The 19,358-nt window shown below is 39.0% G+C and overlaps 1 protein-coding gene and 1 long non-coding RNA gene across 37 annotated transcripts in view; one reads left to right on the forward strand and one right to left on the reverse strand.

Annotated features, from left to right (window-relative positions):
- Positions 1–14,393, reverse strand: part of LOC119509015 — a 34,767-nt gene extending 20,374 nt beyond the window's left edge. The window contains exons 1-3 of one of the 2 annotated variants that reach the window (XR_005211614.1): positions 14,210–14,393; positions 4,206–4,308; positions 1,919–2,070 (exon numbers count right to left, since the gene is read on the reverse strand). This is a non-coding gene — a long non-coding RNA (uncharacterized LOC119509015). Of the gene's footprint in view, positions 1–1,918; positions 2,071–4,205; positions 4,369–14,209 lie in introns of both variants that reach the window. The other variant, XR_005211613.1, reaches the window with a different exon arrangement.
- A 108-nt stretch (positions 14,394–14,501) lies between these two features.
- RIMS2 (regulating synaptic membrane exocytosis 2) overlaps positions 14,502–19,358 on the forward strand; it is a 731,813-nt gene continuing 726,956 nt past the window's right edge. For 16 of the 35 annotated variants that reach the window (XM_037802478.1, XM_037802460.1, XM_037802473.1 and 13 more), the window contains exon 1: positions 14,835–15,010. In XM_037802478.1, the coding sequence (XP_037658406.1) occupies positions 14,835–15,010 (176 nt within the window). Of the gene's footprint in view, positions 15,011–19,358 lie in introns of all 35 variants that reach the window. The other 19 variants (XM_037802450.1, XM_037802462.1, XM_037802453.1 and 16 more) reach the window with 4 other exon arrangements.

The raw sequence follows: 19,358 nt of genomic DNA on the forward strand, positions 1-19,358 counted from the left end.
TCAAAACATATTGCCTGTCAATTGGTAGCTTATTAGCAGTGCTTACTGATTTTAAATTAAACTCAATAAATATTCACTGTGGTAGAAGATACTATGCTAGGGAATAGGAGACTATAAAGAAGAATAAGGCCTTTCACATATTTTTAAAAAGTTTATAATCCCCTAAGGAAGACAGAATTGTTATTAGAACACCTAGGAATGCATTTTTTAAAGTTTGAGAAACTGCACCAATTATTTGCATATATACTGTTTATTGAATCTGTTCTTAGAAATGAAGTTTTTTTTTCCTTAACATATAAGTTTTTACCATTATACTTTGCTATGTTGCTCCAGTAAATTTAACTTTAAAGAGAGGCTTCCTTTCATTTGGGATCATTATGAGTACATTTAATAGAGAGGAAAAAAACATTGAGTGCTAATGATCTCAATTTATAAATAAAAGATTACATAATAATTAGACAGCTGTTTTTGCTTTCTTCTTTTGAAGTGCAATGAATGATTCAAGGAGAATTTTTCTTAATAGTTTAGATCAGTCATATTTGAATTAAGAATGTGAATTAAAAAATTAAAATGCCAGTCAGCTGCAAATCTACAAGCAGCAGTTGCACTGTGAAGCTTTTATTATTAGAAACATAATAGATACCCAAATTTCAAGTCATAACATTTCAGTAAAATACATACATGTAGTTTCCATTTATAAAATATTTTGTATAGAAATAGCAAAATATTTTTATACAAGGTATTGGGTTCTGTCATCACTTCCATTTGCAAAGGATGATGACTATCAACCAGCAATGACTGCTGCAAGAGCGTTTGGGGCTCTAATAGGGAAGCAATAAGGAGGTCAAGGGAGCAATTATGAAAGAAATGAATAAGTTTCCCCAGGTTTCACTTGAGGGAAAACACTTTGGACGATCCAAAGGAAATAAGAAAACACAACTAAGAATTGTTAAGGCTATGAAAGCCACTTGTCGAGGTGTAAGGATAACCACCAAACACACATATTAGAAATATCACATTGGCCTCAAACTCATTCAGAAAGCAGAAATGGGGTTCTGTGAGATCCTTTTTTAGGGAGTGAATTGCCTGCATGATTTTACCCAAGGAACTACTACTTAACTTGTTACTTTCTCCCTAGGGCAGTTTTAAGAGCTGAACTACTCTTTTCCATTGATCCCACTTCTTTCAACCACCTAGTCCCATTTCCAAATATAAAGTACTGAAGCCACAGTAAAACCAATTTTCCTCCGTTGACTGCTCTGTGTATATATCTCAGTGCTGAGTAGGAATTTGACCCCAACTTTGAGAAATTACAACTTAGTTAGGGAGTCAAGACTTAGTGCCTCAAAGACAGTATAAGGCAAGGCAGTGTTTATAGAAACTGACATTGTCATAGAGTATCTTTAGATGGTATTAGGGATGATGGAGTAGACGTCATTGTTTGAACAGTTAACATTCATTCCTTGCTTTCCCATTACTAAGAGTATATGTATTTTAACTTGGATAGCATCCTTTACCATTAGCTGAAGTTCTTTTGAGAAAGCTGGTCCCACCCCAAGCTTTAGGGGGATTAGTTTAATCCAATCATTGGCACATTCTATTTCCCTTGGTCAAATCATTGTTTGGTTGGGGTAAGAGGAAATGAATGGGAAGGGAAGGATATTACCCAGTCTGTTCAGTCAGGGTGAATCTCAGGACTCTCGTTTGGAATGCTGGGATAGAATCTCTGCCTTCCTCTGACACCGTGGTGCATAGATATGAAGCCCAGAATCACTAGAAACATTTTGCTACCATTCGTAAGCCATTCTGAGAGCCAAGAAAATATATAGGGGAGGGCACTGCCAAGAGAACTGCAAAGAAACAGAAGGAGAGCCACTGGATTAAGCCAATACGAAGCCTCTCTTACTACTGGACTTACTGTTTAACCTAGTTTAGGTCATTTTGTTTGTTCATTTGTTTTCATGTAGCTGAAAGCTTTCTGGTTTAGGTGGGTACACTTCAAATCAGTAAAGAGGCTGGGATGTTCCAAGCTTAAGAGTTATTGAAGAGATGCCAAAAAGCCAGGATCCTCTGGAAGATAAAGGGTAGACAAATAAGCTTGGGATAGAGGGTGCATAGAACGTAAAAGTAAGGGCAAGTGTAAACAAAGCAGTTCTAGCAGATGTAGATAAACTTAAAACTCAGGCTATGGATTTTCGACTTGTTTTGTAGGCAGGATCAATAATGTCTTTTGAGTTGGGGAAGGAAAGAATAGCAACATCTATTGAGTACTTACTATGTGCAAGGCATTATACATGCATAACCTCATTTGATTATTGAAACCCATGAGATGCTATCATTTTCCCTGTTTTTCAGACGAGGAAACTGAGACATGGAGAAGCCATATAACTGCTTAGTAACATGGTTAGTAAGTGGCAGAACTTACTTCATTCTCACTTCAGAGCTGGCACTTGTAACTGCTGCTCTAGTCTGCCTCCTATATATCATAATTAAAGTGGTATTTTAGAAAACATTAATTTTATAGCAGGGTATAGAATGATTTTGAGGAGAAGAAACTGAATACAGGAAAAATATGGCACAAATCTGGCACAAAATTTTAGAATTGAAGAGAACTTAGTGATAACATTGTCCAGTCCTATTCATTCCATAGAGCAATTTGGGGCCCAAAGATTGTGACAGCTAAAATAACATAACCAATTGGTGGTAACCTGACTCAAAGTCCAGTGAATTTTCTCCTGCATTATGCCTAGGATACTGCAATTATTTGAGTGGGAAGTGACAAAAACCTAGGCTAGGTTGGTGGCAGTGAGAATAATTTAAGGGATATGTCTGAAATATTATAAAGAAATAATTGATAGGATGTAGGGGCTGATTAGCTGTAAGAAAAACACAGGAATAATCAAGGATGTGTTTCACATTCCTACCCTGGAAGATTTTTGGGGGAAATGATGACTCCAGTGATAGAAAAATGGAAAGCCAAAGAAAGAACTGTTTGTTTTTTTTGGTTGTTGTTGTTGCTATTGAGGAAGGGGATGGAGGGTAATTTCAGTTTTAGGCATATTAAGTTTGAGGTGGTAGCAAGACCCTCAAGTGTCAATGTAAATAAACAGAGCCGGGAATAAACAATTGAAACTGGAGATACAGTTTAGATTTACTTTCCTTGAGGTGATAGTTGAAACCATAATTTTATTATTAATCTTAAGGTGAGAGTAAAGCAAAACAAGGGCATTATTACTAATTTTTAATCTTTTATCCATTCAGAATCTTTTCAGTTATTTGGGAAAACTTTGCGGGAATGTAAGTACTTTTATAATTATTTTTCTGTACTTGGATAAAAATCCTCCAGTAAACTCTCCTGTGTGGAGAAAACATAAGTAATAACACTCTTAAAGTTGAACATTATAATGGAATACATTTGTCTAATACACATTTGTATATCAGAAACTGTAAAAGTAATTACAAGTAATTAATTCCTATGCAAGTATATTTTAATAGCTGGGTGGCCTAAGTCCTTCTGTTTCACTTTTGTTACTGCTTTCAATTTGTCAAAGATTCTCATCTACAGTTTTCAGGGTAAAATCTAGATCTATCCCAATGATTTTTGCATACACACATCAATTATTTTTATGGGTCTATTCCCCCACTTTTTTGAGGCTACAGTAAAAAAGTAAAATTTATAACTTTTCTACTATCATTTTATTCATCATGCTCTAATGTAATGTAAGTGGGCTAGCTTTGGACATGGAAAAGCTCTTGACTGTTTTTGTCAAACATATATTTGTGAAAGGAGTCATTGCTAGAATAAAATCAACATCATGGAGAGCAAAGCACAGATCCAGAAAGAAGCTGAGCCCCTGAAAAAACATAACTACATTGCTAAATCAACCAATTCTGAAACCTTATCTACCTCTGGATTTTCCAATTACATGAGACGATGCATTTCCTTATTGTTTAAGTCAGTTTGTATTAAAGTTTCCTTTATACATCTCTGAAAGCATATTAATAGGCAAAGCATTCTTTCTTGATTTGTAAGCTAACAGTTATAGTGAAAGAGTCCAGGAATATATTCCATCTTTAAATCTCTGTACTCACTTCCTCCCTCTTGACTGAACTACTCATAACAACTGCACAAGGCCTTAAAATTGAGTCATATTTATCCACTACTTAAGTATAGGCTGTGTCTATTATCATTCTCACAGACTTACCTACAAATGAGCTCATTTCCTCAGGGGTATTATGATCTTGAGATGTCTTTTGGGATTTCCAAACCTTGATGTTGTTTCTCAAGGGAAAATGATGTTGTTGAGCCTGCCAACATTTTTTCACTTTCAGTACAGTTTCCAAAGTGCCCACTTCATAATTCTTTGACTGTAGCATTTAAAAAAAAATCTTAAAATATCTTACAAGAATAAAATGATCCATTTAAAAGAAAAAACAAAGAATAAAGACATTGGGATGCTTTTCATAATGTTGATTCCTTGTAATACAGGTGCCTAACTGATCCTCTATCAGTGCTATTCAATAGAACTTTCTTTCAAGATGGAAATGTTCTATATCAGCACTATGCAAAACTGTAGCTACTAGCCACATGTAACTGTAGCACACTTGATATGTGACTAGTGTAACTGAGGAACTGAATTTTTAATGTTATTTAATTTTTAAAAAAAGTAATACTAAATTAAAATAAATTAAAAATTTAAATAGCCACATGTAGCTAGCATGGCTATGGCTAGTTGCTAGCCATATATTGAATAGCACAACTCTAGATCAACCTTAGAATACTACAGGGTTAAATCCAGCAAGGGCAAAAGATTATTGTAGGCTAAAAAGTGTATTTATATAGTCTGTCTTTTCCTGCCCTTCAGAGGCAGTTCAACATTTATTCAATTTTGTGTTGGAATTTTACTAATTTAAATCAGATTAAGTGAGATTACTGGATTCTTGTGTGGACTACTCTCTATCCCTCACCTCTCACAGCTGATTGGTCACTAAGTCCTGTTCATCCTACCTCTTAAATATCTCTCAAAGATATCCTCTCCTTTTTATCTCCATTACCAATGTTCAGGTCTTATCTTTGACTTCTATTATTTCTATAGATTCCTAGTTTTTCCCCTTACTACCACTCTTGCTTTTCTCCATTTCACTTCCTCTCTGTTGACAGAGAAAACATTCCTAAAAAAAATTTCACCATATCACTTCCCTGTGTAGAATAATCTCCGCACACAAAATTTGGTCCATGGACTAGCAGTAGTGGTATCATTTGGAGCTTATCATAAATGCAGAATCTCAGGCCCTATCTCAAACCTACTGAATCAGAATTTGCATTTTAACAAGATCCACCAAAGTGATTTTTATGAACATTCAAGTTTGAGAAGCACTATTATAGGATGAGGTCCAAACTTCTGAGCATATTTTAGAGGTTCTTACGATATGGCCCAGTTCAGTTTCCAGCTTCCTCTCCAGTGACTGCTCCTTCCTAACCTCTTAAAATCTGTACTTCAAGTCACAACAAGAAATTATTTGTAATTCCATGTATCCAACTTTGTTCCTCTCCCTAAAGAACCATTTTTTCCCTTGTCTTCAAGACCCAATGAAAATGTTCTTTCTATGGTTCCTCATCAGAGTTATTTATATCCTCTTTGTGCTCTCACAGAATTTTATAGATACCTCTCTTATAGCATGTACTACAATGGATTATTATTATTTATATGATTCTCATACTAGACTGTGAACTTTTCGAGGTTAGGCACTATTTCTTACATAGCTCTGTTGTTTTCAATAGTTCTTAATACATGCTTGCTGGATGAATAATGTTTCAGAAGTGATTATTGGATAATGGTAGTATTTTATAGAATCCTTTAATTTTAAAGGTAGAAAGACTCTTACTGTTCACCTAGTAGAGGATTTTTATTTTACAAGAGGAAAACTGAAGCCCCCAAAGTTAAAGACTTTCCCCAAATTATTGGCGTGGTGACATTTTCTCTGTGTATACCTAGAACCCCATAAAATATCTGGCCAATAAATATGATAAATTTATTTTTATCCCTCTGATTTTGAGTTGAGCTAAATTTCCTTTGACTAGTAAGATAATAATGCTAATAAACTTGGATTATTCTTGATCTCTTCTGCTAATCTTTGCTTCACCTTTCCCTTGTGGGAAATGACAAGGCTCTTTTCTATCTCCCTTTCAGTTTAGTGTTACATGACGCTAATCAGAAAGATAGTGAAGTAATTAGGGATGCAGTACCATCAGTACACAGCTGATAGCAAGCTTTGAATCTCCTTTCATCAGATCTAGGATGTGGTTTCTTGAATTTCACAGAGTCTAGCAGAGTAATGAACATGGACGAAAGCAGTTGTATCAAACACCATCTAGATAAGACTAAAGCAATCCTCATAAGCAGAGGGTGACATTCGAAGTATACAGCCACTAGTCACATTGCGGGAGATAAATCCATCCTTGCCCCTGAAAGCCACAATTTTTTGAGAAATCTTGAATTGCAGTCTATTCCTAAGTGATTAGATTTTGGTCAAGACTTCTACAATCACTTCCTTCATGCTTTTAAAAAGAGATGTAGCTTTTCTTCCAGTTGGGAAGCTTGCTATGACTTTATCTTCTTTCACTGTATTCCAGGTCTATGTTGATGACTTCTATATCAATTATTATGCTTGTTTTACAAATCCCTAGGCAGTTTGCTTTGTTTTTGCTATGAATCTTCATTAGAAGGTGGCTTGGTAGTCCTGACATTTCTATTAGTTATTCTTGGTTTCCAACTGGGGTCAAAATCTTGTCCTAGGAGAGGATTTAATATAAACTAACCATAGTGATTTACCTTTTTCTAGTGGGGAATTCATTAACTTCAATTCATTTCAACTAACATTTACTGAAAGTCTAGCATATGCATAACACATAGGGTGGTAATTGCAAAGATGATTAGGACAGATTTTCACTCTAGGAACACACTGACTTTTATAGATTTATTATACCTGTAACATATTGTGCATATGCACTTAATTCATATTGCACTAAATATAGCGTGACCATATAATCTGAGGTGCAAATTGGGATATTCTTGGGAATTAAAGGAGTTGAAATTAATAATTATATGTGGTCAGTGGGTTAAACCAGGACTGTCCTGGTCAAATTGGGATAGTGTCAGTAAAACTGGAACATTTGGTCACCTTAACTAAACATTAGTTTCTTTTATAAATTTTTCTTCACATTTCAAGTATGACAGTTATTAGGGAGCATAGTTGGTTTAAATATGGCTGTTTTATGATGCCTATTATATGGTAGGAGCTACATTAAAAGTGGCTATTGTCATTAGGGAACTCAGATTTTAGTCGGGGGAACAGAATATATGCACGTAACCCATACTATGAAATTGTGCACAGTGGAATGTATACTGTATAGGGAGCCAGGGGGCCTAGATTTGAACACTGGTCTTGAAACTCAATCATTTCATTTGGTCAAATCATTTAACCTCTCTGAGCCTCAGTTTTCTTACTTATAAAATGGAATAATACTAATTATTCATGTGATGGTGTGGAAGATTAAAAAATGTGAAAACATTTAACATAGCATGATGGGTTTGAAGCTGTATATACCCCAGAAAAACATGTTCTTAAATTTAATCCATTCCTGTGTATGTAAACCCATTAGAAGTAGGAACTTTTGATGAAGCTACTTCAGTTATGGTGTGACCCACCTCATTCAGGATGGGACTTAATCCTGTACTGGGGTCCTTTATAAAGGGAATGGAGAGAGGGCGGCAGGTAGGGACAAAAAGCTTAAATCAATAAAAGCTGTAAAAGAAGGGAGGGAGCAGCGGACATTGCCATGTGTCTTGCCATGTGGCAGAGGAGCAAGGATCACTAGCAGCTGGTCTTTGGGAAGAAAGAATTGCCTCGATGATGCTTTGATTTGGACATTTTTATGGCCTCAAACTGTAAGCCAATAAATTCCCATTGTTTAAGCCAACACATTTTATGGTATCTGCTTTATGCAGCCTAGAAAATTAAATCACATGGTATCTATCAAATAATGAATGCTTGATAAAGGATTATCTGAGTTTATTGGTTTCCTAGTTTAATGAAAGGCAACTGGAATGGAAGTTAGAAACTATTTTTCAATTGCTCTCATTTTCATTTGAAAAAATTTTATTATGGAGAATTTTCTACATATATAAAAATAGATAGAACTCCCATGTACCTATCACCAAGCCCCATCAACCATCATCCATGGCCAATCCTGCCCCATTCACACTCCTATCCATATTATGTTGAAGCAAATACTAGATAGCACATTATTTCATCCGTAGATATTTTAATATGTATGTGAAATTAAAGATTTTTTTAAAAAAAGCATAATAATTTCATTAACTAAAAGATAAGAATTCTTTTTTAAACATAACCACAATATCATTCATCCAAAAATAACAATAATTCCCTACTATCGTCAAACATCCAAATGTCTAAATTTTTAATTGCTTTACAAAAGTTTTACCCCTTTTTTTTTTTTTTTAAAGTCAAGGTCTAAATGAGTTCCATGAATTGCACTTGATTGATGACTTTTAAGTCAGGTTTAAACTAAAAATTCCTCCTCCATATCTTATATATTTATTTTTTCCTTTTATTTGCTAAAAAAATGTGTATTTGTTCTGTGCAATGTCTGTACAGTATTCCACAGATTGCAATTCCATGGTGCATTTTAATACGTTTCTCTGTCCTCATTAATTCCTATAAATTGGTAAGTGGATCTAGAAGATGTTCAAATTCAGGTTTTCCTTCTTTTTTCTTTTTGGGCAAGACAACATCACAGGTGGTGGTATGTCCTTCCATCAGAAACCACATAATGTGTGGTTGACCATCTTTTATAATGTTAGCAGCTGTTGCTATTCAATCAATATTTAATTACTAGGACCATTTGTTGATTAGGGGTGTGTAATATATTTTTGACCTCATAAAGTTAACTTTTTTTTTAAACTTCTGTTAGTGGTCAGAGTTGTAATTAAGAAGAAGTTGTAATTAAGAAAACAGTAACATCAGATATGCCTCCATGTCCCAACTTCTAACACTATCCCCTTTCACTTTATAGATGTGCTCATTAATTGCTAGGAGGGAACAAAAATAGAAATGACTTTATAATGCCATAAATGAAAGATGATTAGAGTATGATTTCCCCAGTTCCCTTTAATATAAACAGCTCTATGGCTTTTATGACATGATAATTAAGAAAAAACCCCTTATATTGTTAAACACACAAAAAGTAATTAATAAAACCTACCTGCACTAATATCCACTCAATTTTTCATTACTTCTTGGCCTCGAGTCCCAATAATTAAACTGTACTAATCTCCAGCTTCTTTTCCAGGAACAAACAAAATATTCTTTCTCAATGCTGTGATTCAGGTTATCACTAACATAATACTGTTATTTTAATTTAAAATGACACTATGGAATAAGCAGGTTCATAGTCAGAAATTAAAATACTGGTTACCAGGGGCTGAAGTGGGCTTAGGGAATGCTTAACTGGTACAGTTTCTGTTTGGAGACATGGAAAAATTTTGGTAATGGACGGTGATGACAATAGCACAACGTTGTGAATGTAATTAACACCATGGCATTATATATTTGAATGTGGTTAAAAGAGGAAATTTTAGGTTGTATATATGTTACTAGAATAAAAATTTAAAAAACAAACATAGGACCATACAACACAGTGAACCTAATGTAAACTGTGGACCACAGTTAACAGAACAATTATAATAACAAAGGTACCACTTAATGTAAACTGTTAAAAATATGGGTGTGGGTTTGTATGTAGGAACTGTATTTTCAGAATGATTTTTTCTGTAAACCTACAAGTTCTCTAATAAAAAAAGTACATATATATATGAAAAAAATGACACTATGGTTTGATAATAGCCATGTACTTTGGAGTTGCCTCTCCAATAATGCTGATTAATTTTTTTTCCACATGCATGTCTTTATATTATTGCTCAGCTGGTTAACTTTTGATGAACCAGTCATATTCTTCCACCTAGTTCCTGGTCAAGAAATGAAATGTTGCCATATGTCAACTGGCAAGGATTAACAGTCAGCTGTGGCCATTGCACCAACTGACTCACCCAGGGATTTAAATCATGACCTTGGCCTCATTATCATTCTGTTGTAATCTCCTGAGCAAAATAGCCACAAAAATAAATTCCAGAAATAGGGAGTAAAATTCTTGCCATTTGTATCGCCAAGCCTAAATCACTGCTCAGTAATTCTGCTAGCAGGTGTTTTGGATACGGTTGAGGATATGAAGGCAGGATAGCTTTCTGAAAAATCAAAGCTAACTATGTCAGTTCTCTCACAAAAAGGGCCTCCAATACCTGCCTGAGGACTATAGGTAAGTCCAAATTCTTCAGCACAGCTGTAGCATAATCTTGCCCCAACCTACTTCTCCAGCTTTATCTCTTGCTACAACTCTGACTCCCTTTTCTCATACTTCAATAACACTGATTTTCTCACTATCTTGTGACTGCTCATTTAATTGTTAGGCATGTATTTATTGAGTCCCTATCATGTATGAGACACTCTGCAGGCCCTTGGGACACTTGGGTGAAAGGCATATTCCTTGGTCTTAAAGAATGTATGGTCCATTTGGGGAGACAGAAAAGGGAATAAATGGCTACAACCCAGTGTGACAAGTGCTATCTATGAGCATATTCTGTACAGTGTGAAGAGAGCCTAGGGCAATACAAGCAGAAAGAGGAGAAAGGGAGAGTTGAACATATGGTGGAGAAGACAAAGAAGTTAATCAGACTGAGAATAAGGTTATGGAAGAGGTTATAGAAAAGGTAATTCAAGTTGAGGGAATAAAAAGTCAGAGATGATAATCTTTACACATTCAGTAAATTGCAAATAGACTGTCATGGCTGAAGAAGCGTGTGTTTATGTAATGATTTCAAGCATTGTGAGGCTGCCAGATTTCTTAGCAGAGTACTGAATGAGTCCTTGGTAAATTCTAGTAATGTGATCACTTTAGTTTGTGATTTTAGAAAATTTACATAGCAATCTTGTGTTGAACTTGAAAAGTAGCCCATATAAAATTCTGTGATATATATATTCTATATAATATACAAATACTGTGATAAATTTTTACTTTGGAAGAGTATCAGGGTGGAAGATGATTTTAAGATACTTCCACTTCTAGGGATTCCCTTTAATAGGAAAAACACATCTAGCTGTAGTAAAGACTGTAAAAATGAAACAGTAACAGTAAGCCCACTCATTTCTCCTGTAGTACTGTAAGAAGTCAAGCATCTTAATGATACCTGCTCAAGCACACTGTTTTTCATATGCTAGAACAGTCTCTAGGCAGCTGAGAGGTAATGGGGATGCAAGGAGACACAGCAGCTGGCACCCAGCATGCTAACTATGCGACTGGCAAAAAACAGTGTAGGGCCCAGGAGGTGACTCTTTACTGTACAGGAAGCCAAAACTGTCCAATTGGACAACCACTTTTAAGTTCACATTTTATTTACTCATAATAACTAAGCTATTTTAGAAGTTCAAGCCTCTGAGTAGTGTATTTTGGTTTGGGGTTCTGCTTGAGTTGTTAGTTGGCTGGGGGTGGAGGGTAGGGTTATTTCTTCAAATCTGGCTCAGAAATAGTTGAATAAAGTGGACTGTTCCATCCATCCCTTTTGCTTATTTCTAGCTCTGCTCTCGTCTCTTTTAAAGGTGTACATAGTGTATTTTAGTGGCTTTTCGGATTTCCCTGGCTAAAGCCATAGAAATGTGTATTTACTGTTACCTCTCATTGCATGTGAGAGGAAAGGAAAGTGAATAGAATTGGAAAATTCCAACATTTTAATTTTAGGTAAAAAAAAAAATCAGTTATCCTTGGAAGTGTTCTTCTTGCTTGTTTTCCACTTTGCGGTTGTGATTTTTCCTTTCCATTACTTATTCTGCAGTGCACATAGTGTATTTCTCAACCTTTGCAATACATTAGTCACTTGGGGGAGCTTTTCAAGTAAGCCTACAGCCAGGGTCCCAACCCCAGAGTTTGGTTCATTTGATCTAGGGTTGGGCCTGGGTGGTATTCTAAAAAAGTAACCTAGGTAATTTTAATGTGCAATCAGGGTTGAAAACCACCATGGTTTCAACTTGGAGTAAAAATATCTAGGTTCTAGTTCCAGCTCTACCATTTACTAGCTGGCTGACCTTGGTCCTCAGTTTCTCTTAGAGAAACTCATTGAGGTTGGATTAGAGATTTATGAAAATTTTCTAACTCTGTAACAAAATTAAATTGGGATTCATCCGATCCCATCTACTTTGCTAAGCTCCAAAGAGATGAAAACCGACTTACATGAAGTCTATGAGTTTGGTTTCAGGCAGGTGAATAACAATAATGAATAATAAAAATTGCACTTAAAGTTTTCCCTTCTCCTTCCCAATTACGAGGCATGGGAGCAAAGGAAAATAGAAATTTAAGCTTAGAAGTCACAAGAGACTTCTAGGGCTGCTTGGCCTGTCTCAATCTTTCTTAAATTGGGAGGTAATCAAATGGTACCTAGGGGATGAGGAAGGAGGGAGAGAGCTTACTACACATCGAGGTAAACATAATACAAACCCCAAACCCCAAAGGCTTTACACTTCTCATCAGACCGTAACTGGCCTGGTACTTAGCGTGAATGTGGGAAGAGCCTAACTTCTCCTCCTCCACAGTGCTTGCGCCAGCGCCCAGAGGAGGGAGTGATCCCTGGCGGTGTGTTCCCAGCCGCGTCTTCCAGCGCTTCACCTCATCCCTTCTCGCCCCTCCCTGCCCTGCCCCCACTGGGAGTGGTGTCGGGGCCCCGGAGAGTCCCGCCGGGAGCGCAAGGCGGCGGCGGCGGCGGCGGCGGCAGCGGCCACCACGGTTTTCCTGGGGCTGCTTTTTCGTCTACCTCTGCCCCTTTCACGGAACCCATCTCTGTGCTTCGAAAATCACACTCCGACTCTAACCCCATTTCCTCGCTTCTGCCTCTTGCTTTCTAAGCTAGACTAAGCGCCAGAGGAAACCAAATAGACAAAAGTCCGTGGCCCAAGAGCCGGCTCATCCTTAACCTCTTGATGATCCTGTCCTTTCACCCTCACAGCCCCCAGTCGCCTCCTCATTCTCACACCCCTCCCCGCACACTCTAACTCCCCCAAAGTCACCTTCCCACTTCCCGAGGCTCTCTCCAGTACCACTCGCCTTTAGTTTTTCAGAACTTCCTTACTTCCCCGCCCCGCCCCAGGCCCTCGACACCACCTGTGATCCCCACTGGTACACAGGCTCCATCTTCCCTCATATGCGCTCTCGCACCCTACCAACCCCTTCCCAAGCTCTTATCCCTTCCGGGGCCCTCCTTGACACCCCGGGACCGCCCCTCACCACGCGTTCACACTCCTTTATCTCGGAGCCTGACACCCGGGCGACTCCCTCCATCCCTACTCTACCTTCCCCTCTCCGAAACCTTGGGAGCACCCCCCTCAGGTTCACACTCTTTCATCTCTGGACCTAACATCCCTAGTGGTTCCCCGCTCCCCCTAACCCGCCCCTCGCACTCCTAGTCTCCAGACTCGTCACCCCCTCCGCCAATTATCCCCCTCCCCACGCTCACGCTTCTTAACATCTGGGCTTTCCAGCACGGGTCCCCCCGCCATGCTCACACTCCCCCTCCCCACCTCCTGACACTTGGGCTTCCCTCACACACTCACATTCTCCATGCCCCCGCCCTCAAGAGCTTGGCACTTCCCCCCTCTCCTCCTCCGCCCCCGCGCATTTACGCTCTGCTGCCCAACTTCTACCCGCCGGTCCGCAGCCCACAGGTCGCGCTTGGGAGAGGTGGCCGCCACCCTTGGGGCTCCCATCGTGCCCGGGCCTGGGCTGCTGGGAGGTGACGCGGCCGCGCGGGAGGAGCCCAGGAGGCGGAGGGGCGGAGGTGGCGCAGGCGAAAGCTCCGAGCGGCGGCGGCGGCGGCTGAGGGCCCCGGGCGGGCGCGTGATGAGGAGGGACCAGCGTCCGATCCTGCCACGCTTCGAAGCTCTCTAGGACCCGGGCGTTGGCAGCCAAGGGGCCCTGACCCCAGGAACTCCCCGCCGCTAGCCCCTATCATCCTTCCTCCTCCGCTTTCGCCTCTCGGCTCTAACTCCAGCAGTCTTCCGCCCCGCGGCCCTCTCTCCCCGTACCTACCTGAGGGGTCCTCCCTCCTGGTACCGAGCAGTCCTGTGACGCGCCAACCGGCGGGACCGCAGAGCTGCTTCCCTGGGAAATTCACCCCTGCTTCCTCACTTCTCCTCGCTCCCTCCTTCGCGCTCCACCGGCACTCGGAGCGAATTCCCGGGACTCCCCCGAGGGGCTGGTTCGCAGTCACCCCTCTCCCTTCAAAGGCGGCGCGCACGGTCCCCCACCCCCGCCGCGGGCGGACACACTAGCGCCCCAGCCCGCGCGCCGCCCTCCCGCCCGCTCCCTCCAGTCACCCCACCCTCAGCGGTCCCCGCCACCTTACTCCGCCGCCCTCCCCCGCCGCTCCGCGCACTCCGCGTCTGGGCCTGGCCTCCCGCTCCTCTCTTCCCGGAACCGCTCACTTGCCAGCCCTCGGCTCCCGGGAAGAAGAAACGTTTCCCGGAGCGCACTCCTCCGCTCCCCCTCCCCTCCCCTCCTTTCTTTCTTGGGGGATGAAGGCTGTCGCCTCGGATTGAAAGGCCACTGATTTGTATGTGTCCCAGCGCTGGAGGTTGCTCCAGCCGCCCGCGCCGGTGCCGCCGCTAGTGGAGTTGCCTCCCTGCTTCCCTAGGGTGATTCGGCTCCACCAAACATGTCGGCTCCTGTCGGGCCCCGGGGCCGCCAGGCTCCCACCCCTGCGGCTTCTCAGCCGCCTCTGCAGCCCGAGATGCCCGACCTCAGCCACCTCACGGAGGAGGAGAGGAAAATCATCCTGGCCGTCATGGACCGGCAGAAGAAGGAAGAGGAGAAGGAGCAGTCCGTGCTCAAGTAAGGACCCGGCTCCATCTTCCCGCTCCCCACCAGCCCTCCGCCCCTTCGGCCGCCCTCCCCGCCCGCCGGCGGCGCGGGAGCTAAGGCGGTTGAGGCCGCCTCCAGCCTCCGGGGAAGCTTTCCGGGTCTCCCAGCGCGGGGGTGCGTGGGGCGGGAGGGCGCCGAGGCCGCGTAGGGGAGGAAGGCGAGTCTTTGGGCGATGTAATTTTCCCAGTGCTCCTCTAGCTTTCCCCACCGGCCGGTTCGGCTCCGGAGCCCCGGCGGGGCGGGGGCTGAACTCAGGCCGCGCGTCCCTTCTCGCTTCCCCGCCGCCTCCGCGCGGAGGCAGTGGCTGGGGCGAGGAATCCAATATGGCCGCGCACAGGTGCTCTCCGGCGGGGACCCGGGCGAAGGCGCTCCGGCCGGGGGATGCGGGCGCCGCCGGGGCCCCTCGTCCCGTGCCTATGCTGGGCGGCTCTATCCCCAACTCGGGGAACAGCAGAGCTGCCCACGATCGCGGCGGGCCGGAGGGCGGTGGCGCGGGCGAGGGGCCTGAGTTCGGTCGCGTCTCGGGTGGGTGTGCTACCGCCGCCATCTTCCAGCCCCTCCCCTTCGGCGGGGTCTGACGCCCCGCGCTCTGCTGCTTTCCTGTTTGCAACTAGTAAATCTGTTTAATCCTGAAGAGACTCCGGTTCCTACCATGCCTGCACTTTGGGATGTTTTGAAGTTCTGCTGTTCATGCTCATAGTTTTAGGCGGCCGGGATTTTGCAGAGGCTGGGAGGATTGAAAGAAGCACCCAGGCTTTGGTTTAGCGACTGTGTAACTTCAGCACCTGGGAACTGTCCAGACGAGATGATAGATAGCTTTGAGACTCCTTGTCTGTGTAGCTAAGCGATTTCTTTTAAAAGTTCTATGGCTATTTGATCTCACAGTCACTATGTGAAAGAGATGCAGAAGATGTGTAACCTTTTTTATGTTTTTACAACTCAACTTTTTACTTGACATGAGTTGTTCTAAGACATTACACAGTTTACATGCCAAAGTTGGGACAGTTTTGTTGTTGTTGTTTGTTTTGCTTGTTATCAAATGTACTTCCCCCCCATATTCTCTACAGATACACACTGTAGAAAGTGTAGAGCTCCTCCGTGAAGGAACTAACACACTGACCACTAATCGTTTACACTTTTAAAAACAGGTTGTTGTATCCAGTATTCTTTAATTCACTTATAAAGAAGCAATTCTCTTTGTGTGTACACATACATCTTCATATTTTGATGAAATCATTACTTTAAGTAGTTTATGATAACAAGCATATAAAATACACATAGATCTTAGAGAAAAATACTATTTCTGACAATATATTGAAGAACTTTCCTGACATATTAACTGAAATTATGAAGAACTGATTCTTCAAATCTGATTTCTGGATTTGAATGCCTTTTTGGGAATGTGATTTATTGGTGGGCTTGGGATTTGAAAAAATAAAATTAAGGGATTTAAGTAGTTTATTTCAACTATTGGAAGAATAAAGCATTATTTTTAAAAGCTTATTGAGCATACTCCTAACATTGCTTAACTGAATTATGTGTACAAACAATGCCTAGCTTTTGATGGCATACAGTCTGATGTTTAGACATTTGGATTTATGTTTTTCATTATAATTGCTAAAAATCAGTGTTGTCAGAATGATGCTTGAAGTATTTCTTTGATACACATAATTATAAAATGTGTTTTAATTCTTTATGGTATGCTAAATCATAGTATTTATTGATGATTTGCTATAGTTCTAAAGCTATTTATTGTGCTAAATGTTTACCAATGTATATTTAAGAACTAAGTAAGGTTTTAGAGTATTTACAGTACATTTTATTTGTAATAGATATTTTTCTTTAACTGTTCTAATATACAGAAATTTAAATGAAGATGAGTATTGAATTAAGAATTACTCAAAATGAACAGTATATTTTATTAAGAAAATGTTGTGAAAGGTTTTTTTCAGGTAGTCTCATGTGTATATATTACATCTATATGTAAACCTACATACTATGCAAATATATTTAATGTTTGTGTATTCATACTTGCATAATTTAAGTAGAAACATATACTTGCATTAGTATGTACTTGCTTAGTTTAAGTAGAAAAAACAAATCTACTTTGCATAGACTCAGGCAATCTATGTAATTCATTGATGAAAAACTTATTCAGATTTATTTAAAGTAAGTATTTCAATTTCTATCTAACTTAGTCTTGGAAGAGGACTTACCTCAAAATGGCCTACATTTTCGAAATTATTTTTTGAAATATTTATACATTTAACAAGAAGTTAGTTGGAGGTTAAAACATAATACCTTTGAAATATTAGCATTAAACATTCTATAAAATGCTTTTGGCTTTTGTAATAAAATAAGAGAAGGCAAGGAAAATAAATAATGGAATACAGACTTTATAATAGAATTATAATAATGAGAGACAAATAGTTTTGAGGAATTTGACAATTTATTAACAGCATGTAATACATTATTAATATGGGGTATTAAATAACAAAGTATATGAGAAGAATAATATCTTTCAATGATTGCAATTTCTCATAAAGCTTTAGGGACCATTTATCTGGTCACAACTATACTGTAATCACTGGATTCACCTCCTTAGTAATGTGCAGTTAATTGCATGTTAACACCTTTATGAGAGGTCATGGGCAGAGAGAAATAAACTGAATTTCAAATTCATGTCTGCTGCTTTTTAACAACTATCTTTTAAAAATTTTGATATATGAAGAAACTGAAACTATTGGATGAAAATAATTTTGCATGATCTGTGAGTTTCAGTTTTCATATGCAGTGTTCATGTAAGGGGATGTGCATTCCTGAGAACATCATGAGTTTATACATTGGAGTACAGGAAGAAAATATTAAAACTTATAACTGAATTTCTATTTTTATTAGAAAAATAGAGATATTAAACATTACTAATATTTAATATATAGATTGATAGCATCCAGTTGCATATAATTTATAAATAAATATGTAAATATTAAAAGATTAATGCCTAAAAATTTTTAACAAGAGATGTAGGGGATCAAAAGAGATTGAGACCACTATAGTAATCTCTCTTTTTAGGAGCCTGAATAAATAAGAACTGTTTATTCTTAATTATTAGGAATTTCTTCAAAGCCCTTCTGAACATCCACATATTTCAAGAAATCTTCTGTCACCATGAAATAATGACATTTTACATGTTAGTGAGATACTATAATTTTGGGAGCATTTTTATATTGCAGTAGATCTCTGGTCAATAATTAATATTTTTGTCCTTCCATGAATTTCTGTAGCACTATTAGTTTGGATAACTCAATCTATCAGTAAAATCTGCTATGTCCTTTTAGTGATAGATGTTTTAAAGCCTTGTCTTTTAAGGCTGTAAACTTGAGGAGAGAATCAAATTTTACCTTTCTTTGGCATTTCAGTGTTTTATAGTATCCTTAACATGTGCACATAATAGGAACCTAATAAATGATGTTGATTTGATTTGTGGTAATGTTAATGAAGTATTTTGACAATTTTGTTGGTAAATATGAAGAATATTTTTTTTGAAAGAAAAACATAATTTGCTAAAAGTTTGTATTTTCCAGTTTTTTTAGAGTGTGATATTATGAAAAAGTATGAAGAAATGAATAGAAAAGTATTCATTAAATAAATATTTATATTTAATAAATATTTTTATTATGTGCATATTAGTCTTTCAGTAAGGTGTTTCCATAACAAAAATTGGAAAGATATTATGGGTTTCTTGACCTGTGTATTATCTTTTCATCCTCACTTTAGATTTTCTGTCAATGTCAAAAGCATAATTTTCTCCCCCAAAAAGACAATAATAATCTAAGTAAAAATTTTCTTGGTAGTTTAGCTTATATTTAAAACTTATATAAAAAGTTCTAAATAGTTTTTTGTAACTCAATTTTATAAGTACTTTCCAAAGTAAACTTATAAAATACTTTGTTTAAAAGGTAATACATACAAATGGTACAAAATGTCTTAGCTACTATTTCCCCTACCCAGACAAAACTATTATTATCAGTTAATTGTATATTGTTCCACAGATATTCTAGTATTATAAGAATAGATATGTGTATATCAAACAATGTGTGTTGGTCTGTATGTATGTGCAAACACATGTATGTATGACATGTAAAGATAAAATTATCTTGCTATTCACTGTGTTATGATTATTTTTAGGAGATCAATTCCACATCAGTTTTTATATAGCTACCTCATTCATTTCAATGGCTGCATCATAGCCCATTTTATGAATGTCCTATAATTTCTTTAATAAGTATGATATTTATGGGTATTTACATTGTTTCTA

The sequence above is a fragment of the Choloepus didactylus genome, chromosome 14 (assembly GCF_015220235.1).
Source record: "Choloepus didactylus isolate mChoDid1 chromosome 14, mChoDid1.pri, whole genome shotgun sequence".
NCBI classification, from domain to species: domain Eukaryota; kingdom Metazoa; phylum Chordata; class Mammalia; order Pilosa; family Megalonychidae; genus Choloepus; species Choloepus didactylus.